The 14,462-nt window shown below is 43.8% G+C and overlaps 1 protein-coding gene and 5 non-coding genes across 6 annotated transcripts; 2 read left to right on the forward strand and 4 right to left on the reverse strand.

Moving 5' to 3' along the window:
• Positions 1 to 697: 697 nt before the first annotated feature.
• On the reverse strand, positions 698 to 770 carry Trnak-uuu (transfer RNA lysine (anticodon UUU)). Its single transcript has one exon. It is a non-coding gene; the product is annotated as a tRNA-Lys (tRNA).
• A 1,274-nt stretch (positions 771 to 2,044) lies between these two features.
• Positions 2,045 to 2,127, reverse strand: Trnal-uaa (transfer RNA leucine (anticodon UAA)). The gene has a single exon. It is a non-coding gene; the product is annotated as a tRNA-Leu (tRNA).
• A 408-nt stretch (positions 2,128 to 2,535) lies between these two features.
• Positions 2,536 to 2,621, reverse strand: Trnar-ucu (transfer RNA arginine (anticodon UCU)). The gene is given in 2 exon segments: positions 2,536 to 2,571; positions 2,585 to 2,621. It is a non-coding gene; the product is annotated as a tRNA-Arg (tRNA).
• A 346-nt stretch (positions 2,622 to 2,967) lies between these two features.
• Trnav-uac (transfer RNA valine (anticodon UAC)) lies at positions 2,968 to 3,040 on the forward strand. The gene has a single exon. It is a non-coding gene; the product is annotated as a tRNA-Val (tRNA).
• A 254-nt stretch (positions 3,041 to 3,294) lies between these two features.
• On the forward strand, positions 3,295 to 3,367 carry Trnav-uac (transfer RNA valine (anticodon UAC)). The gene has a single exon. It is a non-coding gene; the product is annotated as a tRNA-Val (tRNA).
• A 9,344-nt stretch (positions 3,368 to 12,711) lies between these two features.
• LOC127228903 (olfactory receptor 4D9-like) lies at positions 12,712 to 13,629 on the reverse strand. Its single transcript, XM_051194007.1, has one exon. The coding sequence runs from the start codon at positions 13,627 to 13,629 to the stop codon at positions 12,712 to 12,714; it is 918 nt and encodes a 305-aa protein (XP_051049964.1).
• Between the last annotated feature and the right edge of the window lie 833 nt (positions 13,630 to 14,462).

Consider the following 14,462-nt stretch of genomic DNA (forward strand, 5'->3'; position numbering starts at 1 on the left):
CAACTCTTCAGCCCTTATCACGTTACTTCTTGCCCTCCTTTCAATTCTCTCTCTCTCTGTCTCTCTCTGTCTCTCTGTCTCTCTCTCTCTTTCCCCCAAAAAGAAACCTTCGTAAGGTTTGGCTTTTTATACCTAAAGAATTTTCTTTTACTAGTGTATCATGCTTTCTATTAGGTCTTAATAATAAACACTTGAGGTCAGATATAGGGGAAAATGCTGAGAGATCACAGAGACCAAGGAGTAAAACCGCAGCTACCTTTCCAGCAGAAAACTTCCCAGCAAAAAACAGATGAACTCCTGTCTCCTCCTGCCTTATCGCTTCCTTTCTCCAACCAGGCATATAACTTCCTGTCTGTCTGTACAGACCTGCAGACTGTATGGCTAGCTCCCGCTCTCTGATCTTCAGGAAAGTTCTATTTATACAAACAAGATTATCAGTACATACTAGTCTTAATCTTTTATTATAAGACTTAATTATCTTTATTAGATTACAAAAAAAGGGAAGTACAATTCTCCCAATTGCTGTAGTTCCTGCGCGTGGTCAGCACTGTTTGTTCCTACTGTGTAGTTGGGAAATCCCAGTGTTTCTGGACACTATCGTGACAGGGAAATACATAATCGGAGAAAGGCTAGGTAGGTAACAGTTCTCGCTCGTTTAATGATGCCCAAATGTAGAAGTCTAGTCTAAAACGACATCCGCCCGAACAGGGACTTGAACCCTGGACCCTCAGATTAAAAGTCTGATGCTCTACCGACTGAGCTATCCGGGCTCTTGGCAAAAGGTGCTTTTTCTAAGGCTATCCACATTCAAAATTAGGCCTAGAGTCCAAAATCAATTGTGTGTGTGTGTGTGTGTGTGTGTGTGTGTGTGTGTTTTTTCTTCCTCTCTCTCGTCACTCGTGGAGCATAAAGACTAAAATTACTGAAGATCCCTCGTGCGTGAGGTCTCCGAAGAGCGCTTCCCGGGAGGAACGCCTCATATTTTGGACCCTTTGGTCTGGCTTCTGGAGCTGGTGGAGTCATTTCTAATTCCGGGCTTGCTGTTTTGAGAATCCCTAGAGCGCCTTGTGGGTGCAGTAAGAATGCATAATTTGAGGTTCGGTTTGTATTTGACATTTATTGAGTGTATGCTGGGTTCCAGGATCTCTGCAAGCTCATGCGGCTGCAAAGAAAGACCCAGACTTGATCCGCTGTGGGGTCGGACCGATAGCAACTCGAACCACCGCCCCTACCCCCGCCCCCGGCCCTTCTCCCCAGCCCCCTAACTCTTTTGGATAATCACAAATGGGTAGGTAGTTCTCACAAACGATCGTATGGGACCCTAAGCATCAGAAGTCGAATTTAACTAAGTCCATGCCTCCCTGGAGCGGAGCTGCCCTGGCCGGGGGCTCAGCCTCAGGAGAATTACCAGCCCTCCAAACCTGTGGACCGACCTCCACGTGTTGCTGGAGAACTTGCTTCACTTCACAAAGGCCGTGGAGTGGGCGCTGAGTGAACCAGAGCTGGCAGATCCGATCCGCCTCTCCCAGCGCAGACCAGAGGGCAGAACACCGAGGCCACACCACTCCCTCTCTCGGTGTCATCAAGGGTTACAGTGTGGCTTGCTACACGTAGAGCGGTACCCCGAGCTGCATCCCATTTAGCGGCTCCACATCCCACTTTCGAATCACCTTGGCCCGAGGAACCTGTCAGACGCCAACAGACACCCAAACAGATGTTTGGTCAGCCCGGAAGGGTTCGGGGAGACGCTGAGCCTGCTCTGTCGCCGGGCCACCACACTGCAAACCCTTCTGTTTACTTTCTGTTGTTTCGCTCTTCTGCCACGCCTTATGGGTAAAGACCTTGCGTTTAATTTCTTTCTTTTGAATAATTTTACTTTTAAACTCTCTACACCCCTGTATCTAGAGATCAGAAAAGAATCCGGCACGGAGTTGGTTCCGGAGAGTAAAGTGTTGAATAAAGCGAATGTTTCTCTACGATACCACACCTTATGCCTTCCATTCTAAGTCCCAACGTCCTAGGCACTGGTAAAGAAAAACACATTTACCAGAAGTGGGGTTCGAACCCACGCGGATATAAATCCATTGGATCTTAAGTCCAACGCCTTAACCACTCGGCCATTCTGGTTCACGAAGGGACTCGCTTTAATTTATCAGCAACTGGGACAATACCGCGAGACTTAAAAGTTTCTAAAAAGCCCTAAAATTGTTTTCTACTCTTACAAAACAAAATATTGAAATACAAAGTCACAAAGGGAAGGCGATTAGTAACTATGATTACAATTCGCTCATTTCATTTCCCCAGACATCGGGAGTGTGATTTGTGGTGGAAGGTGATTGAGAGAAACGCTCCGGGAGTAGTAGCGGAAAGATTCCTATTAGTTTCAAGTGGGTGGGCACAGGAAACAACTGCGATAAATTGCCTTTTTTATTTTAGTGGGTGCGCCAGGCAGGACAATTATAAATGGTCAAGGATTTTGGTTCACTTTGTTTTTCCTAACTCTATTTCATTCTTCCTTTCTTACTAAAATAAAAGCGACTCTGGTGGGACTCGAACCCACAACCTTTGAATTCCTTCATCTGTCTAGAAGTCCAATGCGCTATCCATTGCGCCACAGAGCCAGGCGTATTTCTACTTCAGTACTGTCTACATCAGAGCAGGAACAGCGACTCGAGGGCTGTTTGCATTCTTTCTCTCTGTCTCTGTCTCTGTCTCTGTCTTTCTCTCTGTCTCTGTCTCTCTCTCTCCTCTCTCTTCTCTCTCTCCTCTCTCTCTCTGTCTCTCTCCTCCTCCCGCCTTCCCTCCATTAACAGTGGGGTGTGCAGCGGGGAGAGAGCAGAAAAGCATCCAGAAAATCCGAAGTTTTGAGGTTTCTCTGGGCAGGATACAGAGACGTCACGATTCCCTTTTCCACCGCGTCAATGCCTCTAAGTGTAGTTAGTCTATCTGGCTGAACAGCGCTCACCCGGTTCCATAGTGTAGTGGTTATCACGTCTGCTTTACACGCAGAAGGTCCTGGGTTCGAGCCCCAGTGGAACCACGTGGTGTGGCACCTTAACTTTTCGTTGATTGATTCCTTCAGGGTCCTTTGTTATCCAGTTTGCTTGTGACACATCTTAACCGTGTTTGTGTGTTGGCTTCATGCCGAAATCCTGTTCGTTTCTCCCAGTGTTGAAGAATACGGGTTAATTTTGAATTTTCTTTGAGAGCCGTTTCAAAAGTTTCAGTTGTTACCATTCACAATTTACATAGAATGTTTTCTTCAATGAGCCTCAGAAGCGTCTTTTCTCACGTGGTTCCATAGTGTAGCGGTTATCACGTCTGCTTTACACGCAGAAGGTCCTGGGTTCGAGCCCCAGTGGAACCACAAAGGATTTTTCTTATGCTTTATAACTAATGTGGCGGTTTCAATTTCATTCTGTTCCCGTTGAATACTGTTGGGTTCTGGGTGGGCGCCTTTGTGTGGAAACTTCATTGTATGTTCCTCTGCCTTTCTCCGTAGTTTTTGTCCATCACATGGATCCAATGAAACTGCCCCCTCGTGTTCTTTTCTAGGAAGTGCAGTTGGTGAATTGCCTCTCTTGGTGCCAGTGCGCCTGCGTGGCTTCATTCACGCTCTTGTTGGTTCTGTAGCCTTGACTCGCCTTGGGCCACATTTAAATGTTGCTTCCCAAAGGAGTAGGCCCAGCTAGCGTTTGGTTGAGTCCCTCTGCCCCATCCTGATGGCGTGGTGCTGCAGTCCTCTCCCGGACCTACTCACTGTGTCACACTATGGCTTCCCTGATGAGATTTTTCCCTTTTCTTCTTTTTACTTTTCTTTACTTTTTTCTTTTCACTTAAAATTTATTTTATTGGGTGGTGGTGATTGCAAGGGCGGAGGGCAGAATACAAACGAATGGGATCGAGATACACGATGTGAAAGGAACAATGAGTAAAAAGAAAATTAAAAAGAAAAGTTGTTTCTGTTATGTGATGGAGCACGCCTACAATTCTTTAAAGAATTAAAAGGTTGTTACCACCAGGCTGATTAACTACAAGCTCTCTGGCTTCATACTGTATTTACTGATACAAAAGTACTTATTGAGATATCAATGTCAGGTACAAGGGAAGCAATTCAAAATCCTTCCTCATTTTTAATTGTTAGAAGTTTCTGTTTCTTTTGTTATCTCCTAGAAGCATTCCTATTATATAGTTCTGCACAAGTGCATCTTCCTTCTTTCTTTCTATTTTAATTTTAAAAACAATACTATTTTACATACCAATCCCAGTTCCCTTTCCTGTCTTCCCATTTCCCCCACCATCTCCCCATCCCACCCCCCATTAGTGGATGAGGCCTCCCATGGGGAATCGTCAAAGTCTGTCACTTCTTGGGGCAGTACCAAGGCCCTCTCCCCTGTATCTAGGCTGAGCAAGGTATCTCTCCATAAGGAATGGGCTCCAAAAAGCCATTTATGCACTAGGAATAAACACTGGTTCTACAGCTAGCGGCCACATAGAGTGCCCAAGCCCCCCAACTGACGACACCGACGTTGAGGGGGCCTATTTCAGTACTATGCAGGTTCCCCAGCTGTCAGTCTGAAGTCTGTGAGCTCCCACTTGCTTGTGTCAGCTGTTTCTGTGGGTTTCCCCAGCATGGTCTTAACCCCTTTGCTCATCACTCCTCCCTTTCTATAACTGGACTCCCGGAGTACAGCGCAGTGCTTAGCTGTGAATCTCTGCTAAACGTACATCTTCGTGTGGTGTACTTGGTAGTGGAAACTGCACATGGACCAAAAGTTGAGACATTGGAAGTATTTATGTAAATCAACATCAGGAGCAAGCAGCATAGATTTTTAGAGCATAATCTTAAAATAGAGTAGAATTTTCCAAGCAGGAAAAATTTAAAGCCTGAAAATGATAAATAAAAGGATGACAAAACTGATGCTATATATACATAAAAAACTTTAATTTTTGTACTGGCAGAGAATATCAGAAATAGAAAGCAAGGGCAAATGGCAAGTCTTGGAAATATGTTTGCAAAGCCTGACCCAGCCTAGGATTGGGGTCTCAGTGGTGGGGTTGGGGTAGAGACGGTTTTAGTGGTGCAGTTCAGGCAGGGTATCGCCAGGCTCTGATAAAACGTCTGTGATTTCGTGAGTGCACTGACAGTCATGTGCTGAAGGCGGCAGCACAATTCTTGCCTTCTTCCTGCGTCGTCGTCTGAGATGTTCCTTGAGCCTTGGGGATCTGGGTGGGGGCATGTGGACCCCTGAAGATGACCCAATCACTTATCTCAGCACTTGGCTGGTCAACTTCTCTTGGGTGTATGGCCTGGGCAGAATTCATAACCAGCATATGGTCCTGCCTGCTGTGTGCCTGGTTCTCTCTGCAGAGGCGTGAGAGTGGGGGACAACCTCCTGATCGATTCTCAAGAGGATTTGATGAGCTGACAATCTCCACTTAGTCAGCACTGAGTTAACATTATTGTTTCTATCTTGTCAGACACACTTGTGACACTTTGAGTACAGCACTGGGTCTTTCGCTTAAAGACATTTTTTGGAAACTGCTAACTGCCAAACATGTCAGGTCTTGGCTTGGTGGGCTGATATTTCTTTGGCTTCTCTTTTCTCTTGGTCCTTACCCCATCTTTCTTTTTCTTTTTCTTTTTTTTTGTTTAATTTTAATTAAAATATAGCATCATTTCCCCAACCTTTCTTCCTGCAACCCCTCCCATGTCTCTGCTCCCCCCTCTCTGGAATTGATGGCCTCTTTTTCTGCAACTATTACTGTAACACACACAGAGAGATATATTTACCACATAAATATATATAATTCAACCTGCTGAATGTGTTTAGTGTTGCTTATATGTAATTCATTTCAGAGGTGACTACTTTGTATTGGATAAGCAAGAAGGGGGAGACTATGTCTAGAGGTGGGATCCTGTGGTAATTTGAATGTAATTGTCACCCCTCTCCATAATCTAATAGGGGGTGGCACATTAGGAGGTGTGGTTTTGTTGTAGTAGCTGTGGCCTTGTTGGAGGAAGTATGTCACTGTGGAGGCGGGCTTTGAGATCTCATATGTGTCAGACCACTTCCTGTTGCCTGTGGAATCAAGATGTAGCTCGTTATCCACTCTCAGCTCCTTTTCTAGCACATGTCAGCCTGCATAATGCTGTGTTCCACCATGATGATAATGGATTAAACCTCTGAACTGTAAATCAGCCAATTAAATGTTTCTTTATAAGAGTTGCTGTGGTTATGGTATCTCTTCACAGTAATAGAAACCCTAACTAAAACAGACCTCATGAGATTTCCTCTTCCTGGGCTAGTTAGGTCATGAATCTTAGAAAAGAGCTTTCTTCTACCAATTTTTTAGATCTCTGTGTTTCCCAGCCACATTCTAAATACTTATCCTTATAATCTTTCTTCCAGCTCTCATTCAGTTTTGTGCTGTCAAAGCTCCAGGCCGATTGCAGAAGCGGCTTCTAGAAGCCTGGCTAAAGTTAAGCCAAAGAGACATTCTGAGTTTCCGAGGCTCCAGTCAGTAAGAGGTCCATCATTCACATACTAGAATGTGTTTCTGAGGCAAATACTTTTAAATACTATTTAAAAGTTTGATATTCTTATGAAGTAACTTTAATTCAAGTTCCTTTGTACTTCAATTTTATTCATCAAAGAAAGGGCCTTTTTTGGATCTTGTCTTTGAAGGTTTTCCAACAAAGTACAAATTTACTTGTATGAGTATGTCTTACCAGACTTTTTGTTTAAACTTCAAAAAAGGAGGAGACAATGATGTGAAACCATAAGTATCAGGTATTACTTTTAGAAGGTACAGGAGAAAAGTCTTAGTGGTTATTGGTCAGGCAAAAAATTGTTAAATAGCACACAAAGATCTATATATTAAAAAAAAAAAACCCTTTACTCTGTATACACGAAAAATTAAGTCTGTCATCCTTCTGAGGACACCATGGAGGAAAGAGAAGGAAGGTCTGGAAAACAAAGATTTAGTGACAACCCTATGGGCCCTCAGGGCCCTCAGAGAAAGACCCTCTTGTCCCCTGGGCCCTTTAGAGCAAGCATAATGTGGTAGCTTGAATGAGAATGGGCTGTAGATGGATTTTTCTTTGGGCTGCCAGCTTACAAATAATGACATGGAGACTTATTGTTAATTATGAAAGCTTGGCCTATAGCTTAGGTTTGTCCCACTAGCTCTTATAACTTAAATTAACCCACTTACATTAATTTACATTTTGCTCATGGCTTTTTACCTCTCTTCCATCTTACACATCCCGTTTCCTCTCTGTGTCCTCTGGCATCTCTCCCATGCCTAGATTTATCTCCCTCTTCCTTTCTCTCTGCCTGGAAGTCCCACCTATCCTGTTCATGCACAGCTGTTAGCCATTCAGCTTGTTATTAAACCAATCAGTAGGCACCTTGGTAAAGACACGTCTTCACAATGTACAAAAAGATTTTCCCACACCAATGGACCCCATAGGCTCATATGTTTGAATGCTTGGCCCCCAGTTGGTGAAAAGTTTGGGAAGAATTAGGAGGCCTTGTTGGAGGAGGTGTGTCACCAGGGGTGGGCTTTAAGATTTCAAAAACCCATGCCATTTCCAGTTAGCTCTCTTTCTGCCTCTTGGTCATTATCTCAACATGTATGCTCTCAGCTGTTGCTTCAATAATCCTGAGTAACTCAATGCCTATCTGCTGCCATGCTCCTTGCCATGATGGTCATGGACTCTAAGCCATTGGAACTATGAGTCTCAAATTAAATGTTCTCTTTTATAAGTTTCTTTGGTTATGATGTCTCTTCATAGTTCCCATGGAGGCCAGAAGAGAATGTCAGATCCCCTGGAGCTGGAGTTACAGGTGGCTGTGAGTCACATGATGTGGATACTCATGGGACCTCTGAAAGAGCATCTAGCGTTCTCAATCACTGAGCCCTCTGTCCTGCCTCAACACATCCACTTTTAAATCTGGTGGGGAAGTCACGGTGACAGGAGTGTAAAGTTGTTGGTTCCATTGTACCCTGAGTTGAGAAGAAGAGAGCAATGATGATGCTGGTGATGCTGGTGTTCATCTCTCTTTCTCCATCTGTTCATCCTGGGATCCCAGCTCATGGGATGGTGACACCCACAGTTAGGGGGATTCTTTCCCACTCACCTAGACACTCTTTCACAGACACTCCAGAGGTGTATCCATTAGGTGAGTCTAGATTCAGTCAGCTCAGTCACAATGTCCTGACCTTTAATGTTCCATCCAGGTAACTGTGCCCAATAGCATCCTTGTTCAATTCTGGTTCTTGGCTACAATTTCCTATCTGTGTTTACTTTGTTTAGATTTGACTCCATTCTGTCTGCTCTGCTGTGGCAATTATCACATTTGTATCGTGGATAAATAAGAATCTGGGAAAACGAATAGGCTGATGGATGTTTATTCGGGAAGAAATCACTTACCCCAGAAACAGATGATCGCCAGCAGGTTCCCATCCCAAGGATGCCTCTGGATGCTCTCTGTCTCCGACCAGGAGGCAAGAGAGAATTCTGGGTTCTGGGACCCCAGACCTAGTTCCCCCAGGTCACGTCTACACCTGTCCCCATGCCCCAATGGGCGTGGTCAGTGCAACAGGTGTGGGCGGGGTGGATATCTCATTACACATTTGTCCTTATAATCTCAAATAAAGTTTTCAAGTATTTCATCTGTGTGTGAAGAGGGTGGTGAGGGAGAAAGTATTCACTGCAAAGATGGCATGGGGAAAGTTTTTGAACTCATTAAATTCTCAACATATCAAAGGGTAAATTTTAATGTATATAAATTATACCTCAGTAAACACTGAAGTCAAGGGCAACATTTGCCTCTGCTAAAGAAATGAAGATTTGCTTGAAGCTGTAACCTTGAGAGTTATCTATTTTTACATTCTTTTTTATGTATAATTTATCAAAAGGGAAGTTATACCTGAGCAGAAAGCTCAGAGGTAGGTTAGTGAGCAGGATGGGCCATTAAACTATGCCAGCAAATGAAGTCATGCTTGCTGATGACCTTCACATGTGCCTTCTTCCCCCTCCTCTCTTCTCCCCACCCTTCAGTATTCCATTATGGATGTGTATATTAACTACTTTTCTGTTGCTGTCACAGACACCATGACTGAGGCAATTCATAAAAGAAAGAGTTTAATTTGAGTCCATGATGAAGCAAAGGCATGACGGCAGAAATAACTGAGAGCTCACACTTGATCCACAAGCAGGAGGCAGAGAGAGAGAGAGAGCATGTGAATATAGCACATCTTTTGAAATCTCAGATTCCACCCCCAGTACCACAGCTCCTCCAGGGCCACATCTCCCGATCCTTCCCAAGCAGTTCCACTAACTGGGAACCAAGTATGCCAGCATGCGAACTCATAGGGGCCATTCTCATTCAAACAATCACAATGTGGGAGGGGCTTGAGAGACACCCCCCAAACCTTTGTCAGTTAATGGCTACCTAGAGAGGGAATCCTTTTCTTCTGTGGGGTAGCCAATGGTTATTTACCCATGCAACAGTCTTATAAATAGCCCCCTACCCATGTTCATGCAAACAATTCTAATTGAATCGAGAGGGAGAAGACAGAGAGAGGGAGGGAGGGAAGGAGATCTCAAGGCAGGAGGAGAATGTGCTGAGAAGTGGTTAGTGCAATAGGGTAAGAGATCATAATGGGAGCATGCATGATGAAAGCTCTTTATATTCATGTATGAAATTGTCAAAGATTAATAATTGTGGTGGTATGAATAAGATGTCCTCCCAAATTCTTCAAATACCTGGTCCCCAGTTGGTGACACTGTTTGGTGAGACTTAGGAGATATGGCCTTCCTGGAGGACATACATCACTAGAGGTGAACTTTGGGATTCATCATCCCAGTTTGCTCTGTCTGTTTCCTGTTTGTGGACTGACATGTGAGTTCTCAGTTGTTTCTGCCAAGATGCCTGGTTGCTGTCATGCTTCTCTGTTGTGATGGTGATGAACTCTTATTCCTCAGGAACCATAAGCCCCAAATATACTCTTTCTTCTTTAAGTTGTATTGGTTATGGTGTTTTATCACAGTGATCAAAAAGCAACTAATTTAATAATTAAAAATAATTCCCAACTCATGTTCTTACTTGTCTATCTAAAGGACTTGGAGGGTTTGGAGAGATGGCTCAGTGGTTAAGAGCACCCATTGCTTTTTTTTTCTTTCTTTTGGGACAGGGTATTTCTGTGTAGCCCTGAGTGTCCTGGTGACCTTGGACACACAGAGATCTACCTGCCTCTGTCTCTTCATTGCTGGCATTAAAGGCATGGGCATCATGACCTGCTGCACTTATTGCTTTTGTAGAGTCCCCCGGCTCAACTCCCAACATCCACATGGTGGGTCCAAACCATTTCCAGTTCCAGGGGGATCTGATGCCTCTTCTGACCTCTACAGGCACCAAGTATAACATGATACACTTACACATGTGGGCAAATCACTCATATAAATACAATTAATACATCCAAAAAACAAAACCAATTACTTATGTAACTGACAGATAAGGTTGCTAGAATTAAGTGTGTGTGTGTGTGTGTGTGTGTGTGTGTGTGTGGAAAGAAGATCTCACTATATAGTCTTGGACAGTCTCAAATTTACTCTGTAGACCAGGCTGGCCTGGAACTCATAGAGATCCACTTGCCTCTGTCCTTTGAGTGCTGGAATTAATAGCAAGAACTAACATGCCCAGCTTCGGAATTAAATCTTGTTCTCTATTTCTTTACATTAAAGAGAAGGCGCTAAAGACAAAGATGGACAATAGACTTAGCTGGTGATGTGGACAGTGGCTCAGGAGTTAGTGATGGCTCTGTGATGCCATTTGGGTGTTGGAAATTGAACCCAGCCCCCACCCACCTCCCAAGAGCAGCAGGGACCTCCAGCCTCCAGAAAGGAAGGATTTTAAATGCTTTGTTTGCTTCTTTCTTGTGCACAAGTATGTCAGGCACACTAAGGAGATATAGGAAGGGTGGGGTTCTTTTCTTCCTGGAAGGCTGCTCAGAATCAGATGGTGTAAAGTGATGCATTTTTAAGTACTAGAAACCTCACAGTATGCACTGTCTGATCAGGTGTGTACCTTTCATGACACTGTGGCAGAGAAGAAAAATTTCTTCTTTTTCTTTTCTCTTCTCTTCCTCTTCCCATCACTTTTTGTGAGTTTGCCTCAGATTTGTGAGTTTGCGTGTCTGAGGTAGCAGGAGTAATAAATTCTATACTAATCTCAGAGTCAGATGTATCAGTTCTAGCTGAGCTCCTCATGAAATCTGAATTCTGTTTTGTTCTTTGAAGGGGAGCTTTGGGAGCTTTGTTAGGAAAATGGAGCAGAAATGTTCCAAAGAAAACTAGTTCCACATGAGGAGATGTGACTGTGTTTTATTAACTTTACTCCAGGTCCCCTGGAAGTCATTGCCTGGACATTACATTGTGCAGACACAATTAAAGAGTCACAATTGGCTGCAGGTAATCTCTGTGGCAGAGTACTCACCTAGCATGTGTGAGGCCACAGGTTTGCTGGAAAAGAATATTTTTGAGGACACACACACACACACACACACACACACACACACACACACCATGTAAAAGGAGTGAAAGTAACCCAGCAAGGTAATTTCCTTTTGTAAAATGGGTGCACCACAACTCTTAACCACAGTGAGACATCTCTCCAGCCCAAAGTTTGCCATAAGCAAATGGAGCAAACAAGCCAAGCAAGCACACAGGGGATAAGACTTCAGTTAGTTTTTATGCTAATGGTGGTGGCTGTGTTTCATCTCATTGATGGGAACATGGCCTCCTAATCTGATGTGATTGGCTAATTCATAATCAGCTTAAGGAGAAGGATGTGGTAGTGAAGTCTTAGGGATGGAAGGCAAATAGACAGATATACAGGGGTTTCATTAGATAGGGGAGGTCTATAGAATATTGGCCTTTGTGGGTTAGTCATTTTGATAGGAACAAACAAACAAAACAACAACAAAAAAACCTCCCAAGTTCAATTCTTAGCATTATACAGAGAACAATAAACCAATAAAAAACCAGTAATAACTACCCTCCCAACCCCCAAAAGACCTAGCTTTCTCTTGGATTTCATTTTCTTGTTTTGCTTTGTTTTTGGTTTTTCAAGACAGTGTTTCTCTGTATTGCTTTGGAGGTTGTCCTGGAACTTGCTCTGTAGACTAGTCTGGCCTCAAACACACAGAGATCCACCTGCCTCTGCCTCCTGAAGGATTTCATTTTCTTAACAGTAAAGCAAGGTGTGTCTGAGCCTTATAAGCATTTGAGTTCCTAAGAGCTGACATTTAATTTTATCTTTAATTATGTGCATGTGTATGTCTGATTCTGTCAGACACCAGAATTGTCAGGTGCCCTGGAGTTGGAATTATGGATACTGAGAGCTGCCTGATGTGAGATTTCATACTTGAACTCAGTTCCCCTGCAGGGACAGGAACAGCAGGGCTTTTAACAGCTGAGCAAGCTCTCCAGTTCAAGAACTGACAAGAATTATGTCTAAGGCTCTATGTTGTCATCAACCTCACCATGAGGAAACCCTAGAGAGACAGTTGTCTCTAGTTTTTGAGGACTCTACTGTAAAGATAAACATCAGCCTCACTGTGGCTTATTGATTGGACTCTCCGGTCTTTAAGTTGTGATTTTTCTAACTGGAGACTTAGTATCTATTCCTTTTCAGAAGGTCAGAGTCTTTTCCTGAGTTTCTTCATGGCTGACTTCATCTCCTGGTTCAGAAGGGTATAGATCATTGGGTTTAGAACAGGGATGATGACAGTGAAGGTGATGGAGACAGCTCTGTCCATGGGGAGGGCAGTGAATGGTCGGGCACAGACATACATGCAGGGCACAAAGTGCAGGGTGACCACAGTGATGTGGGAGGTGCAGGTGGAAATGGCTTTCCTCCTGCCTTCTCCTATGTGTGACCTCAGCATTGTCATGATGACTGTGTAGGACACCAGCAGGAAGGCAAACCACAGGGTAGAGATCAAACCATTGTTAGAAATCATTAAGACCTCAAGAGCAAAGGTGTTGGTACAGGCGAGTTTGAGAACCTGTGGGACATCACAATAGAAACCATCAACAACATTGGGTCCACAGAAAGGAAGTGGGAGCAAGAGGGAGAGCTGCACAATGGAGTGAACAAAGCCCCCCATGCAGGAGGCCATGATGAGGGCGGTGCACCGCCCCTTACTCATGATGGTCACATAGTGCAGGGGCTTGGAGATGGCCATGTTATGATCAAATGCCATCACAGAGAGAGAAAAGATGTCTGCCCCACCAAGCAGGTGGAAGAAAAACATCTGAGTGAAGCAGCCGTTGAAGGAGATGGTCTTTCTTATTGAAAGGAGGTCCACTAGGACTTTTGGAACAGTGATGGAGGAGAAACAGATGTCTAAGACAGAGAGGTTGCGAAGCAGGAAGTACATGGGTGTGTGGAGGCAGGATTTCCAGGTCACTGTGACCATGATGAGGAGGTTCCCCAGCACAGTTGCTGTGTACACCAAGAACAAGAAAACAAACAAGACCAAACTCAACTCTTGGGACTGGGTTAGTCCTTCAAAAACAAATTCATTCACCCTGCTGTAATTTCTCTGTTCCATTGGCTCATGTTTCTTCTGCTTCTTATGTCACCTGGAGAGGAAATAATTTTGTAATGGAAAGTACATCAAAAAATATAAATAAATGTGGACTGTGCTTTGGGTATTAGTTTGTTCTAAAAAATGTATTACATTTGTGTGTGTGTGTGTGTGTGTGTGTGTGTGTGTGTGTGTGAGGTTACATGCCATAGAACCCTCCTGGAGATCAGAGAACAACCTATGAGTGTCAGTTCTCTTCTTCTACCATGTGGCTTCTGGGTGTTGAATTCAGATAATCAAGTTTAGTGGTAAGTGCCTTAACTCACTGAGCCACCTTGCTGGCCCTAGATTTGGTTACCTTTAGTGTTCATGTGCCTTATACCCCCTCTCCTTCACAGTCTATCCTTCTTGAGACTGACCTCTGACCCTACTGTAACCGCTGAACACTCTGGATTTCCCTGGACTTCTTTCCATCAGCACTGAACTATTTTGCTAGTTTTCCTGCTTTAGTTTCCTTTGAGGCTCAGACTACACAAATCTACTTCTCTAGTTTCATACCTAATTATTTGCTAATATATCAATAAGTTAGAAAATTTCATTGCTTGCAAACATTTTAGCGTACAAAAAGTTCAGGTATTTTTTTTTTCAGGGTAAATACTTTCTAAGACTTATTGAAAACTGAACCATATACAACCATTGAATGCATAAGCCTTAAGCCATAAGAAGGTTTTGAGAATAACATGGTAGAAAAGACAACAGGTTGAGAGACATGAGCTTTGATGCCTACCTCGGGGATGGATGGAGCCATGTGGAACAACTGTGCAATGTTTATGGGCATATGAACTCTGGAGGCTTAG

The sequence above is a fragment of the Phodopus roborovskii genome, unplaced genomic scaffold (genome assembly GCF_943737965.1).
Source record: "Phodopus roborovskii unplaced genomic scaffold, PHOROB, whole genome shotgun sequence".
NCBI lineage: Eukaryota > Metazoa > Chordata > Mammalia > Rodentia > Cricetidae > Phodopus > Phodopus roborovskii.